Source organism: Hyperolius riggenbachi, chromosome 3, assembly GCF_040937935.1.
Source record: "Hyperolius riggenbachi isolate aHypRig1 chromosome 3, aHypRig1.pri, whole genome shotgun sequence".
Lineage (NCBI taxonomy): Eukaryota > Metazoa > Chordata > Amphibia > Anura > Hyperoliidae > Hyperolius > Hyperolius riggenbachi.
Window position 1 is genome coordinate 61666425 of NC_090648.1, and position 24572 is coordinate 61690996.

The window sequence follows — 24572 nt, forward strand, 5'->3', positions numbered from 1 at the left end:
CCCTCTGTTCCTTTGCCCCCAATACATCTCTGTGCTTCCAGTGTCCCCCTCTGTTCCTTTGCCCCCCAGTACCTCTGTGCTTCCAGTGTCCCCCTCTGTTCCTTTGCCCCCAGTACCTCTGTGCTTCCAGTGCCCCCCTCTGTTCCTTTGCCCCCAGTACCTCTGTGCTTCCAGTGCCCCCCTCTGTTCCTTTGCCCCCAGTACCTCTGTGCTTCCAGTGTCCCCCTCTGTTCCTTTGCCCCCAGTGCCTTTCTGTGCCACCTCTTCCAACTCTTGTGCTCCCCCAGCCTTGCAAAGCCCCCCTACTGAGTCTAGTGCTGTACCTATCCACTCCACCTCCTGCTTGAATAACCTTAATTTGTGGCTATGGCAGTGCGAGTGTGTAATTGATGCACTGGAGTTTGCTTTTTTTGTATAGTCTATTTCCTGCTAGTGGTGGCTATAGCTAGCAGTGATATGTAAACAGGCGCACCACTATAGTATAGCTGAGCAACATTCAGCCACAGCAATTCATTGAGTTGTAACTCTACCTGCTGTCCAGAAAAGTGAGCATTGCTGGGTTCTGCTACAATGAACAGAACACATACAAGTGAACTGGCTCATATGAAATCACTGCAGTCTTTGATCGGTCCTTATTGCATCCGATGTCTGCTCTATCAGAATGCAGGGCATAGTGTGAGCGGGCCCAGGACCCTAAAAGTCACACAGCAGATCATCCCAATAAAAATGCTCTGCCTCCAACAGAGACAAGGGGTCAATTCTTGGCTCTTCCTGTTCAGTAAGGAGACATTGGGCAAGACTCCCTAACACTGCTGCTGCTTATTGAGCGCACCCTAGTGGCTGCAGCTCTGGCGCTTCGAGTCCATCAGGAGGATGATGCAGTTTACATGTTCTTTGTTTTGTCTTTTGTGATCGTTTCAGGTGATATTCTAATTGCCCCCATTGTTGGCCGTGTCCCCTTCAGCAACATGCTAAGCTACATCACACATGGCTGGCCACCACTGAACTACGATACCCCTCCTGCCCCCCCAGTCAGATAAGAGGAGCTCATCTGCATGTTGTTTGTGGATGACGTTACCCGGAGTGATCAGGAAACATATTTGGTGATAGGTCAACAAAATGTACAAAAAGAACTTGCCTCAGTGGTGGGAAGCCTCTGGGTAGTCCAGAGGCTTTGTGGATCCATGTAGTGGTTACCCTTCCAGTGCTGAATTCCTCCATACCTATTAGCAGCTTGTGGAATAGGCTTCTTGTGGCAGCGCTCCGGCATTGGATGAGAGTATCCCGACTGGGCATGTGCGAGTAAAGAACGTGCATGCCCAGTACAACAAAGCCACTTATGCATGGAGGGAAACGGTTATACTGAGTATTGGTGGACCATACACTGTCCTGTGCAGGACCGGTGGGCTCGAGGATCTGGGAAGAGTCCAGAGGCTTCCCACTGCTGAGTTAAAGCGGATCCGAGATGAAAAACTATAACAAGTAACTTATCTATACAGGATCTTCTCAAAAAATTAGCATATTGTGATAAAGTTCATTATTTTCTGTAATGTACTGATAAATATTAGACTTTCATATATTTTAGATTCAAATACACACAACTGAAGTAGTTCAAGCCTTTTATTCTTTTAATATTGATGATTTTGGCATACAGCTCATGAAAACCCAAATTTCCTATCTCAAAAAATTAGCATATTTCATCTGACCAATAAAAGAAAAGTGTTTTTAAAACAAAAAAAGTCAACCTTCAAATAATTATGTTCAGTTATGCACTCAATACTTGGTCGGGAATCCTTTTGCAGAAATGACTGCTTCAATGCGGCGTGGCATGGAGGCAATCAGCCTGTGGCACTGCTCAGGTGTTCTGGAGGCCCAGGATGCTTCGATAGTGGCCTTAAGCTCATCCAGAGTGTTGGGTCTTGCGTCTCTCAACTTTCTCTTCACAATATCCCACAGATTCTCTATGGGGTTCAGGTCAGGAGAGTTGGCAGGCCAATTGAGCACAGTAATACCATGGTCAGTAAACCATTTACCAGTGGTTTTGGCACTGTGAGCAGGTGCCAGGTCGTGCTGAAAAATGAAATCATCTCCCCCAAAGCTTTTCAGCAGATGGAAGCATGAAGTGCTCCAAAATCTCCTGATTGCTAGCTGCATTGACCCTGCCCTTGATAAAACACAGCAGACCAACACCAGCAGCTGACATGGCACCCCAGACCATCGCTGAATGTGGGTACTTGACACTGGACTTCAGGCATTTTGGCATTTCCCTCTCCCCAGTCTTCCTCCAGACTCTGGCACCTTGATTTCCGAATGACATGCAAAAGTTGCTTTCATCCAAAAAAAGTACTTTGGACCACTGAGCAACAGTCCAGTGCTGCTTCTCTGTAGCCCAGGTCAGGCGCTTCTGCCGCTGTTTCTGGTTCAAAAGTGGGTTCATGCTTCCATCTGCTGAAAAGCTTTATGGAGATGAAGATTTCATTTTTCAGCATGACCTGGCACCTGCTCACAGTGCCAAAACCACTGGTAAATGGTTTACTGACCATGGTATTACTGTGCGCAATTGGCCTGCCAACTCTCCTGACCTGAACCCCATAGAGAATCTGTGGGATATTGTGAAGAGAAAGTTGAGAGACGCAAGACCCAACACTCTGGATGAGCTTAAGGCCGCTATCGAAGCATCCTGGGCCTCCATAACACCTGAGCAGTGCCACAGGCTGATTGCCTCCATGCCACGCCGCACTGAAGCAGTCATTTTTGCAAAAGGATTCCCGACCAAGTATTGAGTGCATAACTGAACATAATTATTTGAAGGTTGACTTTTTTTGTTTTAAAAACACTTTTCTTTTATTGGTCGGATGAAATATGCTAATTTTTTGAGATAGGAAATTTGGGTTTTCATGAGCTGTATGCCAAAATCATCAATATTAAAACAATAAAAGGCTTGAACTACATCAGTTGTGTGTATTTGAATCTAAAATATATGAAAGTCTAATGTTTATCAGTACATTACAGAAAATAATGAACTTTTTCACAATATGCTAATATTTTGAGAAGATCCTGTATATCTTATCTAAAGTTTAGATATTTAACACAGCAAATCTAGCTGCAAACAGCTTCAACAGTATATGATTATTTCTTCCTGTGATACGAGAGCAGCCATGTTCTGCTTGTGATCATTACACACAGGCAAGCTGCCCTCTGCCTGTGAAAACTTCACTCTCCTCTGCCTCTGAAATCTCTGGCTAGTAACACCTCCTCCTGCCCAGACAGAGCTCCCATAACCCCTTGCTACATGGGTCTCAGAGTGCCTATAGGCGCTTGAAGAGCTGTGGGCAAGGCTTGTTTAGTTTATAGGGAATTAGGGTATTAAAACAAAGTATTTGGCTTGAGGAATGCCCTATAAACTATATGAAAGCAACACAATTATGCAATGAGTAAACGTATCTCAGATCCACTTTAAAGAGGAACTCCAGTGAAAATAATGTAATAAAAAAAGTGCTTCATTTTTACAATAGTTATGTATACATGATTTAGTCAGTGTTTGCTCATTGTAAAATCTTTCCTCTCCCAGATTCACATTCTGACATGTTTTACATGGTGACATTGTTACTGTGGGCAGATTATGTAGCTGGTCTGGCTTTAACAGACAGCTGTAAGCAGCTATTTCCTGTCTGAACATTGTGGCAGTTTGCCCAGAGTACCTTACGGTACCAGAGCCTCTTGTGGGAGGGGTTTCAGCACAAAATCAGTCATACAGCGCCCCCTGATGGTCTGTTTGTGAAAATCATTATTTTTCTCATGTAAAAGTGGGTATCAGCTACTGATTGGGATAAAGTTAAATTCTTGGTCGGAGTTTCTCTTTAAAGGATACCCGAAGTGACATGATGAAATAGACATGTGTCTGTACAGTGCCTAGCACACATTTCCCTTTTTATCTCTTTCTTGCTCTCAGAAGCCATTTTCTGCTAGGAAAGTGTTTTATAGTTGGAATTTCTTATCCGTGAGGGTCACACTGTAGTCACTTCCTGTCTGAGTCAGGACTGAGTCAGCCACTTACATACCTGATATTTAACTCTTTCAGGCAGAGAAAGAAAAAAAAGGAAACCGGCATTGTTGTTTGTGTGCTAGGCACTGTACAGACACGTCTATCTCGTCATGTCACATCGGGTATCCTTTAAAGTGTAACTGTCGGGCATAAAATCAATCAATTCCCCAGTTTACCTGACTCTTATTTGGTACGTTGCCGCACAAAGAAGTAGCAGGGCATGCTGGTTTGTCTTTTTTTGCTTCTTTATTTCCCCTCATACTTAAGCAATGCACAGAAGCAAAAAAAGAAAAACCCAGCATGCCCTGCAACTTCCTTTGTGCGGCAACGTACCAAATAAGAATCAGGTAAACTGGGGAATGATCATTTATAAACAAGAAAAGTAAAATATTTTAACTTTTGGATTGCCTGATTAGCATCCTCATGTTTACCAGATAAAAATATAGAATTGATTTTATGCCTGACAGTTACTCAAATTTGACAACCCTCACAGCTTTGCTTTAGGCCACTTTTTACACTTGTGGCCTGCATCGCCCCACATTAGGCTTCCCCGTCCCAAGGGCCATGCGAGTCTATGGACACATTTAACGTGGTGTACCAGAAGTATCCAAACCCAACAATGCAATTCAATGGGCGACACGGTAATTGTAAACGATGGGAGCACAGTGCAGCACGCATGTGCAGACTGACGTACTTCCTGTCCAGCGGGGAATTCGTCACTGAGCGGGGGCGGAGCTATGCATATGACCCTGTTGCCGCACAGTGGTGCAGCGTCATATGTAGGCTGGTTTCCAGCACCGCAATCCACAAGTGTAAAACCGGCCTTAACCAGTTGCCGACTGCGTCACACCAATGGGCGTGGCCGTGGCGGCAGCCCCAGGGCCGCCTAACGCCAATTGGCGTAAAGTCCTGGGGCTTACATTTGCGGGAGATCGCGCGCATCCCCTGCTTGGTGGGCGGAGCGGAGCTCCGCCTTCAGTCTACTGTAATGGTGAAACCGCCGCTTGATTGTACTGTCCCCCAGAAGCCTATGACAGCCGATCACCGTTATTGGCTGCCTGGGGGGTGGGAGGGACGAAGGGGGGGGGGGGGGGAAATACACACTTTTAATAATAAAAAAAAAAAACTATATAAAAACAAACGAACACTGCAGGGGCGATCAGACCCCACCAATAGAAAACTCTGTTGGTGGGGACAAAAGGAGGGGGGAATCACTTATGTGCTATGTTGTGCGGCCCTGCAGCTTGGCCTTGAAGCTGCAGTGACCAATTTTTAACAAAATAGCCTGGTCACTAGGCGGGTTTAAGCCCATGGTCCTCAAGAGGTTAAAGTGAACATCAGGTGAAATAACATACTTACCTAAGAAGGGGGAAGTCTCTGGATCCTGAGACTTCCCATGTCCAGGAGACCACCGCGGCTGCCTGGGACCCTCCTGAAGATCGCAACCCTCGTCCTGCACGAGTGGCTCCCGCTTCCTGCGCAGGTGCAGTACGGCCGCTCTTGTACATGAGGAGGAGCGCGCGCAATCAGATATCCAACAAGTTCTTGTTTTTTGGCGGTCCCTGAGCGGCAACGGTGGTCTAATGACGGCGTGGGAAGCCCCTGCAGGATCCAGAGGCTTCCCTGTTCTTTAGTATCTGTTTACGTCCCACTGTTTGCCTCGGGTACTCTTTAAAGGACCACTATTGTGAAAAATTTTAAATACACGTGAACACATACAAATAAGGAGTATGTTTCTCCCAGGGTAGAATCAGCCAGAAATAACCTTTCTCCTATGTTGCTGTCACTTACAGTAGGTATTAGAAATCTGACAGAAGTGACAGGTTTTGAACTAGTCCATCTCTTCAAGGGGGATTCTCAGCAAGGGTTTTATCCTACCTTATAAATCCTGTGTCCCATGTCCCTGTATGTGTTTTTTCGCAGTCCGCATGTGCAGGGACGCAGAGACACTGAAGGGGAATAACGCGCGGCTTGCAGGGGAGGATGGGGCCAGGAGGGGCGGGCGTGTGCACGCTGACATGCGGCAGTGACAGACCCACAGTACGTTTTTAAAAGGGCTTAGGTCGCCTACTTCTTTATAAAAGACATTCTCTGAAAATGATTTATACAAGGATGCTGGCCAGCCTCCCTGCTCACTGCACACTTGCTTGGCAGTTGTACAGAGCAACTGGCATTCACAAACTGCTTTTGAAAGTAAACAAAACCTGGAGTATCCCCCATGAGGAGATGGGCTGCTCCAAAACCTGTCGGTTCTGTCAGATTTCTACTAACTACTGTAAGTGACAGCAACATAGGAAAAAAGTAATTTAAGGCTCATTTTATTCTGAAAGAAATGCACTTTTTATCTGTATAGTTTTACATGTATTTTACATTTTATGATTTTTGCGATAGTGGTCCTTTAAGCCCAATTCGAGAGGAACCAATTAATCTATAGATAACCTTTAGAGCAGGTATGTCAAACTGGTCCTACGAGGGCCGAGATCCTCACACATTTTTGATACAGCACAAATGAATGGATGGGTCTGAATCAGGAAAGGTGTGGTCCATCAGGTAGAACACATTCCTTTCTTTCTCAGTCCATCCTAAACACTGGCATGGATCTGGCCCTCCAGGCCTGGAGTTCCACACCTGTGCTTTAGAGCGTGGTAGATAACCCAGGCAAGCATGGGAAGGACGTACAAACGATCCAATATGCCGCCCACTTCCTGTAGATTCATCCTCTTTCCTTGTTTTAGTTTTTTTTTTTCTCACCCTACAGCTTTTTTTTTTAGTCTTTCTAGTCACATTTATTTATTAACAAAAAAAAAAAATCATAAATTGCAATGACCAAGCTTGTAGGTGACTTACAGAACACAGCAAAAATTTATTGTCAATTTAAGAAATTCTACAAAATGTTAGAAAATGTTTTTGCTTGCTCTTTCTCCGTCCGTCCTCTGCAGCTCGCCCCTCCTCCCCTCCCCCAGGATGTCCGGACAAAACTTAGAACACACGAGATCTCAGTAATACAAAATACATCTCCCCTCTCGCACACACACGTCAGCACAGGATCGACAAATAAGAGACGGGTAAGGCCATAATGTGGGGACAAGCACAGGGCTTCCCACAGCAACAACACAATATCCAGAAGATTAACCATCAGTTATGCACAGACAGAAGCGGCAGGAAGCAGCCAGAGGTGGGAGGAGCTCTGGTGGCGACGGGGGACTTTAAGGCAGTAGACTCCAGACATGTAGACTTGATCAGAGATAGGCCACTTGCTGGACCCTCCAGGCCCTGTGCAACTTCATATCCCAGCATGCCCTGATGGGTCAGTTCTGCAAGGAGCAGGGAAGCTCGGCACTGATTTCAGTCATAGCTACAGTTTATGAATGTCAGCGCTGGAGGGGAAGTTTGGCCATAGGACTAGCAGCTGTTTCACATATACAGGTAATACAGGGCGGTCAGAATCCCAGTGAACTCATTCAGGGAGGTGCGGTCTAAGAGGTAATACCCAAACACTGGGGGCCTCTAGTGGTCACGTAAAGTACGGTACGTGCAGACGCTGCCCCAGTGTTTAACCTCTTTTTGCCATGGGACACAGCATACCCAGGACAGAAGAGATGAGAGTCACACCTGATGGCATGCAGCTTCCTGCAGTGTTCACAACCCATCCTTTCCATAGATCAGCTGATCCTGGCTTACACTAGGGATGCAGCTGATAAGCAGGAAACACCAGGCTATTGAGAAGCCTGTCTTCACTTTGTCTACACTGCCCTCTAGTGGTGGGTGGTCTGGATCATCTCTTGTACAGGAATATAAACAAGCACGCTGGGTTGTAAAACTCACAGGTGCGACAAGAGCACATCAACCTCTTGATTAATGAATAGAACTATCCATAGGTTAAGTGACTAATTGTTCCTTTTCCAGAACACGCTGAACAGTGGCGTTTAAATTCGGACCGCCCTGTATGGTTTCATGGCACGGAACGTTAGCCAACTGGCACAAAGGGAGGGGGGTGGGGGTACGTCTTTTAATTGATCTCTATAGACTGCTATAAATTTCATTTTTTTCTTCATCCTTCAGGATGAAAAAAGGTCTGGGCTCTGCGATAAAATACATGTAATCTATATATAGAATATGTATATACATATAAACACACAGAAGATCGGGACTGCATGGACCTCGCTGAGTTATGTACACGGCTTTCTGATGAATGCACATTATAGGACGCACGCAGACACACACACGCACGCACACACACACGTCTTCCTCGCAGTCTGTGCTTATAAGACTATATGTATATACTGTATATAGATGAATATATACATACATCTGATAGTGGTCATGGGTGAAGTGAATCGGGGACACAGCCAGGTCTCACTTGTACAAGTCTTTTCCCTTGTAGGTAACTAGTGCATTGTGGGCTTCTTGCTTCATGCGTCACCTACCCCTTCCACCCTCACTGTCTCCTCCATGCTGCCCCCAGAAGGCTTTGGTGTGGAGTTGGCCAATGAGAAGCGGGTTAGGTGGTGGGCGAGACCTGCACGAATATCCCCTGGTTCTCCGTACGTGGCAGCTTGCTCGGCGGCTCCAGGGAGTCGGATTCCAGGGCATTGGAGGAATCACTGACGTTTAATGGCAGTTCGTGAGTCAGTTCCTCGTCGCTCTCGTCGTCCTCTTCCTCCTCCTCATCTGAACCAAAACATCCAAATAGAAATAACTTTATTATTTATCTAGCCAGACAAATGGGCCGACTTAGTGTTGGAAGAGGTAGAGTTGCTGGTGTGCAGCAGATCTCATAAAGCGTACATTTGGTCCATTTGATCAGGTGATAGATTTACAAGGCTCTGATTTGCTGAGATCACTTCCTGCTTTATCACATGATCATTACCAGCAAATCAGAACCTTACAAATGTATCTCCTGATCAAACTGATCATGTAGTCTGTGACAAGTTCTGTTACTCACAGGCAATGCTAACAGCTATCAGTGTGGTCTGATTGACATCCAAAAGCTTATTAGGACAAGTGCCTATTTTTATTATATTCCGCTATGATTGTCCAAAATCTGTATAAGGTCTGTATTATATTGTTTGACCCCAACAGCTCCTACCATAGCCAGTGAATTACAATGTTAGAGAAATGGCCCCCGATTATTGAACTCACACCCCTTATCTGTGTGTCACAAGAGGTAGCGCTCACGGTATGCGATCAACCCACCCTGATAATTAGGGACTCGACAGAATACCCTTACATGCAAACCAGGATTAAGAACATTACAACCATAAAAATTACAATCCTCTCAAATGCAAAAAGACCAATTAAGTCCTCTTAGGTCTCAGTAGATATCATTAATGTCCAATATATTCCTTGATATGCTAAAAACTGGACCATATGAATATGATCCTATGCAGTTGAAAGTCCAAGTTTTCAGGACCTAAAATCTACTAAGCTTATATTAGACATTAAACCAGGCTAGAATCAACATATAGGTCTAGTGAACGACAGTCTTCACATATAAATCCCTCAGGACCATATGGGTGTGCTCCTATGCGATTGAAAGTCCAAGTTTCCAGGACCTAAAATCTACTCAGCTTAAATTAAACATTAAAACAGGCTAGAATCAACATATAGATCGAGTGAAAAACAGTCTTCGCATAAATTCCCTCAGGAGCGGCAGTCATTGGCTTCCAGCAGTATCAAAACAGGTCACCTCCACCAGCACCCTTTGTGTGCCACTCACCCCTGTCCTAGACCAACCAATGGTCTATATGAGCCTTGGGACCGTTCTAGGTCTGAACGGTCCCAAGGCTCATATAGACCATTGGTTGGTCTAGGACAGGGGTGAGTGGCACACAAAGGGTGCTGGTGGAGGTGACCTGTTTTGATACTGCTGGAAGCCAATGACTGCCGCTCCTGAGGGAATTTATGCGAAGACTGTTTTTCACTCGATCTATATGTTGATTCTAGCCTGTTTTAATGTTTAATTTAAGCTGAGTAGATTTTAGGTCCTGGAAACTTGGACTTTCAATCGCATAGGAGCACACCCATATGGTCCTGAGGGATTTATATGTGAAGACTGTCGTTCACTAGACCTATATGTTGATTCTAGCCTGGTTTAATGTCTAATATAAGCTTAGTAGATTTTAGGTCCTGAAAACTTGGACTTTCAACTGCATAGGATCATATTCATATGGTCCAGTTTTTAGCATATCAAGGAATATATTGGACATTAATGATATCTACTGAGACCTAAGAGGACTTAATTGGTCTTTTTGCATTTGAGAGGATTGTAATTTTTATGGTTGTAATGTTCTTAATCCTGGTTTGCATGTAAGGGTATTCTGTCGAGTCCCTAATTATCAGGGTGGGTTGATCGCATACCGTGAGCGCTACCTCTTGTGACACACATTTTTTACTCTTAAGAGGAGGCGAACAGGTGATAGAGGGTTGGGGGTTAAACTGTGAGCGCTGACCTCTTGTTTGAAATAGATTCACACCCCTTATCTGACTAGCGATGAAAAAATCTTCTGCTAACAAACAAACCACCTTAACCTCCCTGGCGTTCTGATTTATGGCGGCGCACGCCCGCGGGAGGGTTTTTTGAAGCTAATTTTTTTTTTTTTTTTTTTTTTTAATATGTAGCTAGCCTACATGCTTCCCCCCTCCCTTCACTATCCCGCCCACCTCTCCGATCGCCGCCGCCGTCGCCGCAAATACCCAACAGGAAATCCCATTCTGAACGGGATTTCCTGTATGTGCTTCCCCCGTTGCCACGGTGACGATCGCGATGACGTCATCGATGTCGTGACGCCAGGGGGGATTCCAATCCACCCCATAGTGCAGCCTGGCGGTGATTGGCCAGGCTGTGCAAGGGGTCTGCGGGGGGGGGGCCTCTTTCACGGCGGGTAGCAGCTAGCAAAGTGTTTGAAAAAAAAAATTGTGCAAATTGCCCCACCAGGGCCTGAGCAGTGCACTGCGGCGTTACTGGACGAGCTGAGCTCATTCGTAACGCCCAGGAGGTTAAAAGACAACTGTAGTGAGAAGAATGTGGAGGCTGACATATTTATTTCCTGTTACACAATACCAGTTGCCTGGCAGCCACACTTGTCTATTTGGTTTCAATAGTGTGTGAATAACACTAGAAACAAGCATGCGGCTAATCTTGTAAGATCTGACAATAATGTCAGAAACATCTGATCTGCTGCATGTTTGTTCAGGTTCTATGGCAAGTATGAGAGGCAGAGGATCAGCAGGGCTGCCAGGCAACTGGTATTGCTTAGAAGGAAATAAATATGACAGCCTCCAAAGCCCTCTTGCTACAGTTACACTTTACACTCAGACTCAGAGATAGTTAAAGTCAATGGGAATAGTTTTTTTTATGTTTTTTTCTATAGAGGACAAATTCCCTATCATTGTCCTCTGATGCTCTGTCCCCTTTTCGCTGGTCTGGCTGCAGCCTGGCAGCCAAAATCTGCATTGTAAAAATTTGACCACTTCGGTCGAATATACTGACACAGGAGAGGAGGCGGAGCTTACTTCCCCTGCTCTGTCACTCCTCCGTCATGCGCGGCCATCTCCTCCCCTTTCTCCTCCCCTCTACGTGCGTTCTCGGTGATGCCCGGCTCCCTGCTCTTTAGTCAGAGCGCGCACAGACAAACAGCGCCAAAGGCACATTCTAATGCTGCTATTACACAGAGCGCAGTGAGGCTTTTCGTAGGTAGCCGGCTGCTCTTTTGCCTGTGCGCATGCGATCTTCTATACATGCGCACGTGTTCACGGCCTCGCTCCAGAAAGCTCTTACTCTCGCGCTAATTTATCGACGCTTGAGAAGAGTGAGAGATTTTACAAGGGAAGAGGCTGCCGACCCGGAAGACGAAGTTAAGGTCGGCAGCCATCTTTGAATAACGAGGCATCATTCTACGGGCAAAATTTACCGATCCAGGGGAGGGGGAGTGGCGAAAATCAATTAATGTAGGATTCATTTTGATTTGTAACACATCCATATTTAAAAAAAAAAAATTGATTCCCATTGGCTTTAAATTAAAGCGAACCTGAACTCAGAACTTCCTCTCTGTTCTAAAAAAAATAAGCAACATCATAATAACCTTTAAGAAAAACATTTCCTTCTTACAGCTTATAGAACTCCTACAGAGATGCTACAGAGTGGTTACTTCCTCGTATCCTGGGAGCACAGGAAGTGTTAACCTGTGTTTACATATTAGCTCAAAATTCAGCAGAGAGCTGACAGCTCAAATTACACTGGCTCATTACTTGCTGCGTAGAGATGTCGCGAAACATAGAATTTTCCGTTTGCGAATGCGAACTTCCGCAAATGTTCGTAAACAGGCGAATCTGGCGAACTGACCATAGACTTCAATGGGCAGGTGAATTTTAAAACTGTTTCTGGCCACAAAAGTGATGAAAAAGTTGTTTCAAGGGGTCTAACACCTGGACTGTGGCATGCCACAGGGGGATCCATGCCAAAAGTCTTGCCAAAAATGAGAGAGTTGACGCAAAGTCGGGTTTTAATCCCTAAAGGGCAGAAATCACATTATACACAGCTCTGGGTGTCAGTGGGCTGTGGAGTGTCACAGACAGAGAAATGCAATAGTACTATCAGAATACAGTGAAATAATAATGCACTGGAGTGGTTCTGTGCCTGCAAGTTAATGAGGCAATAGCAGTAGTGTGCACACAGCTCTAGGTGTCATTGGGCTGTGGAGTGTCACACACCAAAAAAACACAGGAGGCCAATGTGCTGGTCCTCAAAAGGGCTGTTTGGAGTGCTTTCACAGCAAATGAGGAACAAGAATTCAGGCCTAGCTAATGCTTTCCCTACCTATCTGCAGCAAGTCTGACCCTGCTCTCACTAACAGTCACCAACCAGCAGAGAATGAATCCAATATGGCCACCGGAACTGCTTTTTGATAGGGGGGGGGGGGGGGGGGTGAGGGGTCCAGGAAGGGGTGCTAGCTGTTTGGCTGCCATGTGTCTGCTGACTGTGAGGTAAGGGGTCAAAGTTTAGCTCAATGATAACGTATAGGGGACAAATCGAACACGCCAAATATTCGCTGTTTCGCGTGAATGCGAACAGGCGATGTTCGCAGGATACTGATTGCCGGCGAACTGTTCGGGCCATTTCTATTGCTGAGAAGGGAGAATCAGACAAGCTGTTCTATAGAAACCCACTCAGGGGGATTTCTGTGTGTTTTCCTTGTCTCCTCTGCAAGAGGTTCAGGTCCGCTTTAAGCCAATAAAATCCTCTAACTACTAGTTAGTTATCCTGCTGCCAGGTAATTGGCTAGCAGCTGCTGGCTTTGATAGGCTCAATCAGCTTATTTTTCTGGGTCGGCAGATACTTGCATGTTAGGAGAATGTTTTGCTCATCACTGGGTCAGCAATAATGGAATAGTGGACTGATACAGCAGCTGGGGGAGAAGAATCTCACAACACACAGGAGGAGTGGGGAGCTGGAAGATGTGGGAAGTAACATTCTTCTCCCCTCCCAGTCTGGAACCTGCCTGCTTGCTCGGCAGGGGCGTAACAATAAACCCTGCAAGGGATGCAGCAGCAGGGGGGGCCCATCCTGACAACTAAGGGCAAGGAGAGAAAAAAACGTTCTGCTCTTTGCTCAGCCACTAATAAGGAATCATACAAAGTTTTGCAGACAAAGATCTGTAGACCGTCCCTGTTCAGTGTGCAGCAGAGTCTTGTGTACATCCTGTTCTATCTCCAGGTGTGTGTGTGTGTGTGCGTGCGTGCGTGTGGTTGGGGCGGTTGGTGGTACCGTGCCTAGGGCACTGGGAAGTCCAAATCCGGCCCTGTGTGGGCCACGTGATTTCTAGTTACGCCCCTGTTGCTTGGAATGCAGATAGATGTTTACTGATTCTATAAAAAATACAAACACTAAGCATACCGGAACATCATTTCCTGGTGCGACAAAATTCAGCCAGGCTGTGCCGTTTATTTTTGTTTTTTAAACTGATCTGCATGAAAGAAACTCAGTGAATGGAAGCTGTCCCTCCCATCCAGTAACATTGAACACATTTCTTATGCGGATTCCACAATGCAAATCCACCTGCCCCCCAGGGCACAGTCCCCACGCCTCCTCTGCAGCAGGACATGTGACACACTCACCCTTGTCTTGATCCATGGGCTGCGATGCACTGTTCACATTGGCAAACTAAAAGACAACACATTGTGTCAACTTTCTTATTACATTTATCAGTTTCAAAAGTTTTAAAAAGAAAGTTCAGTGCATAATACAGGTAAATCAATATGGCAGTAAATGCATAAAAGTTCTTTTTTGTCTTACAAGTACCTTATTAGCAATTGTAAATGAGACTAACAGAAGCTACAGATTGCAGATCCTTAGTATAACCATTCAAACGCCTAATAAATGTAGTTATCAGGTCAGAAGGGCTCAGATGGACATATTGCTCATGTGACCAGCTGTTACTTAAAGAGGAACTCCAGTGAAAATGTCATTAAAAAAGTGTGCAGTAAGCTCTCGATGACGCATGCGGGAGCAAGCACTATTCGTCTTCTTAACCTATTTTAGTTCCTGGACGTAGAAACTACGTTCAGGAACCATGCGCTCCCGCGGCCGATCGCGCGCGTGCACGCGCGCTCCCGGCCTGCGGTTCGTTAGCCAGGCAAACAGTGAATCGGGCTATGGTGCCCGATCACTGATTCCTCTCCCCCGCTGAAAAAGCGACAGCTTCTATCGGAAGCTGCGCTTTTTCTGGCTGTTACCTCCCCCATGCGTCTCTCTAAGCGTATGTTACGCTTAGAGTGACGTCATGTAAACAAACTCATGGCCACCATCTTGTGGCCAAAAAGTAAAACTACAACTAAAAGTAAAAAAAATAAAACTCAAGACACATTTACATTATAAAACTATTGTTTACATCCCACCCTCCCAAAAATACCCAAATAAAATGTTGAGTATAAAGAAAAAAATTACAATAAAAAAAAAAATGTAATATATTTACCTAAGGGTCTAAACTTTTTAAATATCAATGTAAAGATGAAATATTTCTATATTTTTTTTTTATTTTAAACTTCTAAATAGTGATTGATGCAAAACGGAAAAAAATGCACCTTTATTTCCAAATAAAATATTGTCGCCATACATTGTGATAGGGACATAATTTTAACGGTGTAATAACCGGGACATATGGGCAAATACAATAAGTGAGTTTTTATTATGGAGGCGTGTATTATTTTAAAACTATAATGGCTGAAAACTGAGAAATAATGCATTTTTTCAGTTTTTTTCTTATTCTTCCTGTTAAAATGCATTTACAGTAAAGTGGCTCTTAGCAAAATGTACCCCCCAAAGAAAGCCTAATTGGTGGCGGAAAAAACAAGATATAGATCAATTCATTGTGATAAGTAGTGATAAAGTTATAGGCTAATGAATGGGAGGTGAACATTTCTCAAGTGAAAACAACGGAACGTGAATGGGTTAAACACCCCCGCCCGCCCAATACAATGATATGGGCCTGTTTACAGTAACGGATAGCATTATTATAACTCGCTGCATGCAGGCTTTGTGTTAAAGTCTATCTCCAGCCTCCATTGCAGTTCACACACAATTACGTGTGAGTTATGCAACTGACCACTATGAACCTAGACTGAGACGGGGAACAAGCTCTATTTTACTTTCCTGGGACCTCTTCCCCTCCCCCCTTACTACTGTGCATGCGCGATCCGGGCCACACCCCTTCTCAGTTGCACTGCCCTGGCTAGGAGCATTCTGTGTTGCAGTAGCCCATGACTGGTCCAGTTGGAGAGTTTTTCAAGGGACACAACGGCACAAAAGAGCGTTTTTAAAGTACTATTTAAAGTATAGTGTCATCTTGGTGGGGTTGTGAAAAGAGCAATATAGCAACAATTAGGTTGATCATGGAGAGAGCTTCTTGTTGCTTTTTATTAATATATTAAGTGGTTGGGAGATGACACAGGCTCAGCTTCTATGCTCTATAGCAGCAGTCAGGCTCCTGAGATGACACAGGCTGGGCCTCTCCACTCTATAGCAGCAGTCAGGATCCTGAGATGACACAAGTTTGGCTTCTATGCTCTATAGCAGCAGTCAGGCTCCTGAGATGACACAGGCTGGGCCTCTCTGCTATATTGCAGCAGTCAGGATCCTGAGATGACACAGGCTGGGCCTCTCCACTCTATAGCAGCAGTCAGGCTCCTGAGATGACACAGGCTGGGCCTCTACACTCTATAGCAGCAGTCAGGCTCCTGAGATGACACAGGCTGGGCCTCTCTGCTGTATAGCAGCAGTCAAGATCCTGAGATGATACAGGATGGGCCTCTCTGCTATATAGCAGTAGTCAGGATCCTGAGATGACACAGGCTGGGCCTCTCTGCTCTATTATTATTATTTATTGTATTTATAAAGCGCCAACATATTACGCAGCGCTGCTCTATAGCAGCAGTCAGGCTCCTGAGATGACACAGGCTGAGCCTCTCTGCTCTACAGCAGCAGTCAGGCTCCTGAGATGACACAGGCTCTGCTTCTATGCTCTATAGCAGCAGTCAGGCTCCTGAGATGACACAGGCTCGGCTTCTATGCTCTATAGCAGCAGTCAGGCTCCTGAGATGACACAGGCTGGGCCTCTCTGCTCTATAGCAGCAGTCAGGCTCCTGAGATGACACAGGCTCGGCCTCTCTGCTCTATAGCAGCAGTCAGGCTCCTGAGATGACACAGGCTCGGCCTCTCTGCTCTATAGCAGCAGTCAGGCTCCTGAGATGACACAGGCTGGGCCTCTCTACTATATAGCAGCAGTCAGGATCCTGAGATGACACAGGCTGGGCCTCTCCACTCTATAGCAGCAGTCAGGATCCTGAGATGAAACAGGCTGGGCCTCTCTGCTCTATTATTATTTATTGTATTTATAAAGCGCCAACATATTACGCAGCGCTGCTCTATAGCAGCAGTAAGGCTCCTGAGATTACACAGGCTGAGCCTCTCTGCTCTATAGCAGCAGTCAGGATCCTGAGATGACACAGGCTGGGCCTCTCCACTCTATAGCAGCAGTCAGGATCCTGAGATGACACAGGCTGGGCCTCTCTGCTCTATTATTATTTATTGTATTTATAAAGCGCCAACATATTACGCAGCGCTGCTCTATAGCAGCAGTCAGGCTCCTGAGATGACACAGGCTGAGCCTCTCTGCTCTACAGCAGCAGTCAGGCTCCTGAGATGACACAGGCTTGGCTTCTATGCTCTATAGCAGCAGTCAGGCTCCTGAGATGACACAGGCTGGGCCTCTCTGCTCTATAGCAGCAGTCAGGCTCCTGAGATGACACAGGCTGGGCCTCTCCACTCTATAGCGGCAGTCAGGACCCTGAGATGACACAAGCTCGGCTTCTATGCTGTATAGCAGCAGTCAGGCTCCTGAGATGACACAGGCTGGGCCTATCCACTCTATAACAGCAGTCAGGCTCCTGAGATGACACAAGCTCGGCTTCTATGCTCTATAGCAGCAGCCAGGCTCCTGAGATGACACAGGCTGGGCCTCTGTGCTCTATAGCAGCAGTCAGGATCCTGAGATGACACAGGCTGGGCCTCTCTGCTCTATAGCAGCAGTCAGGCTCCTGAGATGACACAGGCTGAGCCTCTCTGCTCTATAGCAGCAGTCAGGCTCCTGAGATGACACAGGCTGGGCCTCTGTGCTCTATAGCAGCAGTCAGGATCCTGAGAGGACACAGGCTGGGCCTCTCCACTCTATAGCAGCAGTCAGGCTCCTGAGATGACACAGGCTGGGCCTCTCTGCTCTATAGCAGCAGTCAGGCTCCTGAGATGACACAGGCTCGGCCTCTCTGCTCTATAGCAGCAGTCAGGCTCCTGAGAGGACATAGGCTGGGCCTCTCTGCTCTATAGCAGCAGTCACTCTATAAACTACCTTATGCAAACAGGTAGCACTCACCTCTCCCATGACGGCAATAGGGGTCTCTCCCCGGGCTTGAGCCACTCTGTGCTCTATCAAGTAGTACATGTACTCATCATATAACAGACGGATGAGATGGAAGGAGCCGAAGCTGGCTGCACTGCGAAGAGTGAGATCCCTTATCACCATAGAGCTGGGAAGGAGAAGAGAGAAGTATATGTCATGTGACTTGTCTGTATACACACAGGACAGTAGTGGTAGCTGTGAAATCACTTAATATCTAGTGATTGAGAGGACTGGATGCATCGATCTCTAAGCTACATTAAATAGAGGTCTCTGTTGCATTTCAAATGCATGTAACATCACAAGGTCATGCCTAGGTCGCCTTCTGCTGGAAACGGGTCTGCTGTGAGTGTGAGTTTAATATGCCTCAGAGGCAACAAAACCTCATAGGAACCTTTTCATAATTTAACACGAGGACAATATTGAGGATTTCTGAATAATTTGGTATTTCCTATTTCTAAAGAACGTTTTTTTCCCTATATTTATCAATTAAGTTAAAAAAAAATTTGCTTTGCGGAATCCGCTATATTTTGCGGATGTATGATATTATGCGTAATTTCCAATTGGCAACTGCGGTACACTTCTGAATCCTCTTATTGACCTAATACGTCCGAGTCTTGTGACTGGCCTAAAAATTTTGAGTCTAGGTAATGCTGTATTCTGCATACTAATTTTCAACGCAAAAAGCTGATTTCCGATCAGAAACTCAGAAATAAATCAGAATTCCACGGAATTCGGAAGATCATCCCTAGACGATATGCTGGTGCCTGAACAGAGATCTGAAGGGGAAAAGGAGTTGGGAGGGAGATTAGCAACCTCTACCTATGCTTGAAGTGTGATGGCGTCTGCCTGAAAATTGTCCCCAGTCACTTCCTCCATTGTCCATTAATCCTACCTGTAGAAGGACCACCTGAGAAGGAAGAGTTTGGCAGCCTTGGAGAAGCCAGGAGAGCCTTGATGAGGTTTGAGCACCTGAGAGACGACGCTGTCCAGCCACTCTGCCCACTGCTCCAGGGAGCTCTGCTGCTGTAACGTCATCTTAAAGTCCTGCTCCAACCGCTGGACCACCCGATCTGCACAGCGGCACACCCAGGAAGCCTGCTCCTGAGGAGAGGAAGTAATGGGGAATGGCACTCAGAAGAGAGGGAAGAGGTAGCAGAGGCCGGATATGCGTGGAAGAAGGACATGGAAGTAATGGGAGTGACATACAGAGGAGAGGGAAGAGTTAGCAGAGGCCGGGGATGTATGGAAGGAGGATATGGGAGTGGCATATAGAGGAGAGGGAAGAGGTAGCAGAGGCCGGATATGTATGGAAGGAGGATATGGGAGTGACATACAGAGGAGAGGGAAGAGGTAGCAGAGGCCGGATATGTATGGAAGGAGGATATGGGAGTGACATACAGAGGAGAGGGAAGAGGTAGCAGAGGCCGGATATGTATGGAAGGAGGATATGGGAGTGACATACAGAGGAGAGGGAAGAGGTAGCAGAGGCCGGATATGTATGGAAGGAGGATATGGGAGTGACATACAGAGGAGAGGGAAGAGGTAGCAGAGGTCGATATGCATGGAAGGAGGATATGGAAGTAAGGGGAGTGACATACAGAGGAGAGGGAAGAGGTAGCAGAGGCCGGATATGTATGGAAGGAGGATATGAAAGTAATGGGAGTGACATACAGAGGAGACGGAAGAGGTAGCAGAGGCCAATATGCATGAAAGGAGGATAAGGAAGTAATGGGAGTGACATACAGAAGAGAGGGAAGAGGTAGCAGAGGCCGGGGATGCAGTGATCAGAGACATGGAAGGAGGATATGAAAGTAATGGGAATGACAGACAGAGGAGAAGGAAGAGGTAGCACAGGCCAGGGATGCATGGAAGGAGGATATGGAAGTAATGGGAGTGACAGACAGAGGAGAGGGAAGAGGAAGCAGAGGCTGGGGATGCAGTGATCAGAGACATGGAAGGAGGATATGGAAGTAATGGGAGTGACACACAGAGGAGAGGGAAGAGATAGCAGAAGCCGGGGATGCAGTGATCAGAGACCTGGAAGGAGGATATGGAAGTAATGGGAGTGACAGACAGAGGAGAGAAAAGAGGTAGCAGAGGCCGGGGATGCAGTGATCAGAGGCCTGGAAGGAGGATATGGAAGTAATGGGAGTGACACACAGAAGAGAGGTAAGAGATAGCAGAGGCCGGGGATAGGACAGGAACCTGCTTACCTGCACATTGGTGAAATCCACACGGTTCAGGTCGCTCAGCATCTGGTTGATCTGAGCTGTATTCTGCAGCACGGCCCGCGCAGCCTGAGCCAGGTGATTCAGCGATGTGTAACGCCGCAGCGTTTGGGCAAAGGCACTTGCAGCACCAACCTGCAGGCACAGGAGACGACATACAGGAAAGCTATCACTACACGGGCTGTGGTGACGAAGAGTCACAGTAATTTTGGGGTACCCGGAGTTGGAGTCGGTGGTTTCATAAACTGAGGAGTCAGATACGGGTGATTTTTGTACCGACACCACAGCCCTGGTAAATATTAGACTAAGGAGTCAAGGTGTCTGAGCAATTTTGGGTACCTGGAGTCAGAGTCGTAGTCAAATTACTTTTGCACTGACTCCATAATTCAATATTTCCGTCATATTGCAGTACACTTTTTTTTTAAACTTTAATATTTTGTTGAGCTTTTCAAGAAAAATGTTACAAACATTTGTATGTTGAGCCAGCGTAACATACATTCAATATGTTGGATCAAAAGTTATTACTAATCCGGCATAATAGAAATCTTATAAACATGTTGGACAATATAAAAAGGGTTAACATTAGAAACAATAAGTATAAAGGAAACTTATAACTACTAAATAACTCAACAGGCTCCCAAACCATATCATGATCTAAACTTTAGATTCTAAAGAATACGTTAACATCACATCACATTAGATTTATACTCTTCGCTAGAATACGTCTGAATATTTAGAGGTTTTACTTTCAAAGTTTGGGTTATTGGTTATAAGTTTTCCTCAAGCCTCTTAGCCTATGTTCCATATCTATATTTCGGGATGCTTGTCTTTCGATATCTTCTAATAGAGGTGGTGATGAGTCTTTCCAGTTGTGGATTATGGCTTGCCTAGTTGCACTGTAGAAGGTGGGTGGTTGTTAGTCTCAGATTGGGAGGGATATCTTGTAGGTCAATATGTAATAGTGCTAATTGTGGAGATGGGCATATAGTCCATATATATAGGATTGGAAATCTCTGTGAATATGTGAGTCCATATTTGGGCTGTTTTAGGGCATTGCCATAGGATATGATATAGAGAGCCTGTCTCTCCACAGTTTCTCCAGCACTGGTCAGAAACACCCTTGTGGAATTTGGAGAGTTTTGTGGGCGTGTAGTACCAGTCTAAAAATATCTTTTGGAGAGTTTCCCAGTGGGAGGTGCACTTAGAAAATGTTGATATGTGATATGTGGCTTTATGCCATTGTTCCATATTGCAGTACACTTCATACAGTGTTACAAACAAGGATGTAACAGATACAGAAGTACCATGTACAAAAACCCATCAGCCCACGAAACTAAGCTACAGAGCTGTGTTCAATGCCTGTAATAAGAAAGCACCTGGTCCATCTTACCTTAATCCGGACCATCTCTTCCGGAATATTCATCATTGCACTTGTCAACCAGCTCTCCAGACTCTTGGCAAAGTTTCGGATGGCTTGCGTTAGGGCACCTGAGGAAAAGGAGTTACGGGTGGGAGGTGAACTGAGTGCAAAGCATGCTGGGACAAACAAGGCACAACAGCTGGAGAGACAGATGTCTGAAATCAGAATTATGCTCACCAATGCTCACCATCACTGAAAACCTTGCGTCAAAGCAATAAATTGTTTCAAAGATACAGGCTCATGTAGTAACCTGCAAATCTCAAATCTTCCTGTAAACGTATACTCTACCCCGGCCTCCAACATCCCCAAGTCTTCCCTATTAGTCACTCCATGCTAGCTTTGCCCACCAAAATATCTGTCACAAGCTCAGATAGTTTTGCTTGAAAAAAAAGCAGCTCCAACCAAACTCAACCTTTATGAGCGAATTTTCAATATTATTGTTGCATGCTTTCAGTGGTTACATAGCAAACAACCAGCAGGACGTTTCAGGCTAAATGCCCTTTATAATGTGCTTCACTTGATAAAGGGCACGTAGCCTGAAACGTCATATGTAACCGCTCAGAGTATGCAACAACAACATTGCTAAAAGTAATAGCTGTGTCTGGACACTCCACTGATGGGCCAGCTACTAACTGCCGGAACTCAACTGCTGTGACCGGGTAACCTGTGTGACCACCCAACTTTCTTACTGTTGGGTCCAATTGCCCCCTGATGGTCCAGGAAAGCAACACGGGGTGTGTCTTCAGTATTGGTCACTGACAGCTCTCCCAACACTGGGGTGGCACTACATTCCTTTCCACCATATGGGAAGCATCACAAACCCCGCCTTATCTACAGTACACACTGCTCTGTAGGTGCTGGATGATTGGAGGACATAGGAAAGCCCATAACCAATGGACACAACTCACTAGACTCTGTTCCCCAGCATTGCGAAGTAGCTAACCCTCATAACACTCCTAATCCTGAACAGTTTATCAGGTTTTCTCTGTAGCATGAACATATTTCTGCTGGATACATTTGAAACACTATTTCTGCCAGATGTTTGAGGAGAGACTCACTGGGTATTGGGCGCAGCACATCAGGGATGAGGGTCTCCACCAGACCCTGGTATAGCAAGTGATCGCAGTCCCGGCTCCACCGCAATAAAGGATCGTACTTTGATAGAAGAACTAAGCTATCTTTTGGCAATCGTTTCTCTGCTTCGTCGTCTCTGTGGGGTGAGACAGGAGGAATTACGGCTGGAGGGGGAGAAGATGGGCTCTGAGAAGACTATGAAGGCTGTGGTGACGTTATGGGAGGACACTAAGTTTGCACAGTGGTGTATAGATGAAATGACTTGAGTGTGCTGATACTCACACAGTGCTGTCGCTATGCTGGGTCTGGTTGAACCTCCAAAATGTTTTCCATAGAGTCTCCACCAGGGTGAACTGAAGGTTTACCACCACATCCACTATGGCCTAGAACATACAAGGGAGACACCAATAGGAGTCATTCATTAAAAAGGCAATTCTGTCAACAGGCTTTCAGAGGAACAACTGGGCCTGGGTATAGTTGAGCTGTGACTGGTCACCAGACAAGAAGTGTAATTCCATCTGGACACAACTTGTGCCACTATGGCAGTGTGACAGAATACTGATTGTATCAGTCAATACTGAAACGAGCTGCAAAAAATTAGTTAGATACTCATCTGTGGAGGGGGAAGGCTCTGGATCCCATGGAACCTTCTTGGTTCTCTCTGTCTCCTCATTCCACCACCGGGCCCCAGTGAAGGTTTTCAACCAGCTTGGTAAAATACCTCTTAGGCTCTTCAGAAGATGTGCAGATCCACACTGCACAAGCGAGAGTCCAGGCTTGCACATGCGCCCATCTTCAGACACATATGGGGTTGCGAGTGCTTCCAAAACCTGCGAGGAGTCCCGAAGGTGTGGCAATTCACCAAGGGACAGCAGTGAAATGAGGGGACGGACAGAGGACAGGGAAGATTCTATGGGATCCAGCTCCTTCCTTTAATGGGTATCTAACTCATTTTTTACAGTATTGCTGTAAAGGACAACTGAAGCGAGAGGGATACTGAGGCTGCCATAATTATTTCCTTTTACGCAATGCCAGTTGCCTGGCTGATCCTCTGCCTCTAATACTTTTAGACTATTAGCTATAGACACTTAACAAGCATTTCAGAGGTCTCAGGGCTGGAACAGGCCAGTGGAGGAGGATGGGGGAAGCCTCTTCAGGATCGATCTAGACTCGCAGTGATCTGCAAACTTGGCTCTCCAGCTGTTAAGGAACTACAAGTCCCACAATGCATTTGCCTTTATGAATCATGACTGTGGCTGTCAGACTCCCGCAATGCATTGTGGGACTTGTAGTTCCTTAACAGCTGGAGAGCCAAGTTTGCAGATCACTGATCTAGAGGCTTTCCCCTTCTAAAGTGGGTACCCCGTAGGTTATTAATGTGTTATTTGTGGAGGACAAGACCTAACCCCTTCGAATGAATAAGGGATATAGAAGGGAGGAGGTTACCTCGCAGTGCTCTCTGTACAGCAGCTGGAAGGCCTTGACATCTGTCACAGTGACTCCGTCAGGAAGCGGTTTCCCCTGCAGGTCTATGTCTGAGAACTCAGGTAATGTCCGGGAAGCATCTGCACAGAAGATGGAAAACATGAGGAAGCTGCAATCTCTGGACACAGTGCAGGACTCCCCACCGGACAAATGGACCTACCTAAGAACTGCTGGTACTGCTGGACCTGGGAGCTGATATCTGATAGGCCGGAGGCAGACTGCTGAGATCCTCCTACCCCATTACTCATTCCTTCCATTTTCTGAATGGGCTTCATCCTGGCACCAAATACAAGGGGATAAAGCATTAATCATATTAGCTTACCTGGAATCTTTTACAGGCCTACTGCATAGGAGGAAGTGAGAGGTGA

At 46.0% G+C, this 24572-nt stretch overlaps 1 protein-coding gene across 4 annotated transcripts in view; it reads right to left on the reverse strand.

The window, feature by feature from the left end:
* Positions 1 to 6884: 6884 nt before the first annotated feature.
* Positions 6885 to 24572, reverse strand: part of RFX1 (regulatory factor X1) — a 63587-nt gene continuing 45899 nt past the window's right edge. For all 4 annotated transcript variants that reach the window (XM_068274181.1, XM_068274180.1, XM_068274179.1 and 1 more), the window contains 10 exons: positions 24365 to 24480; positions 24166 to 24284; positions 23002 to 23102; positions 22704 to 22855; positions 21616 to 21713; positions 20211 to 20360; positions 18890 to 19098; positions 17971 to 18124; positions 14162 to 14207; positions 6885 to 8716 (listed from right to left, as the gene is read on the reverse strand). In XM_068274181.1, coding sequence (XP_068130282.1) covers positions 8547 to 8716; positions 14162 to 14207; positions 17971 to 18124; positions 18890 to 19098; positions 20211 to 20360; positions 21616 to 21713; positions 22704 to 22855; positions 23002 to 23102; positions 24166 to 24284; positions 24365 to 24480 — 1315 coding nt within the window. In that variant the 3' untranslated portion in view covers positions 6885 to 8546. The remainder of the gene's footprint in view (positions 8717 to 14161; positions 14208 to 17970; positions 18125 to 18889; positions 19099 to 20210; positions 20361 to 21615; positions 21714 to 22703; positions 22856 to 23001; positions 23103 to 24165; positions 24285 to 24364; positions 24481 to 24572) is intronic.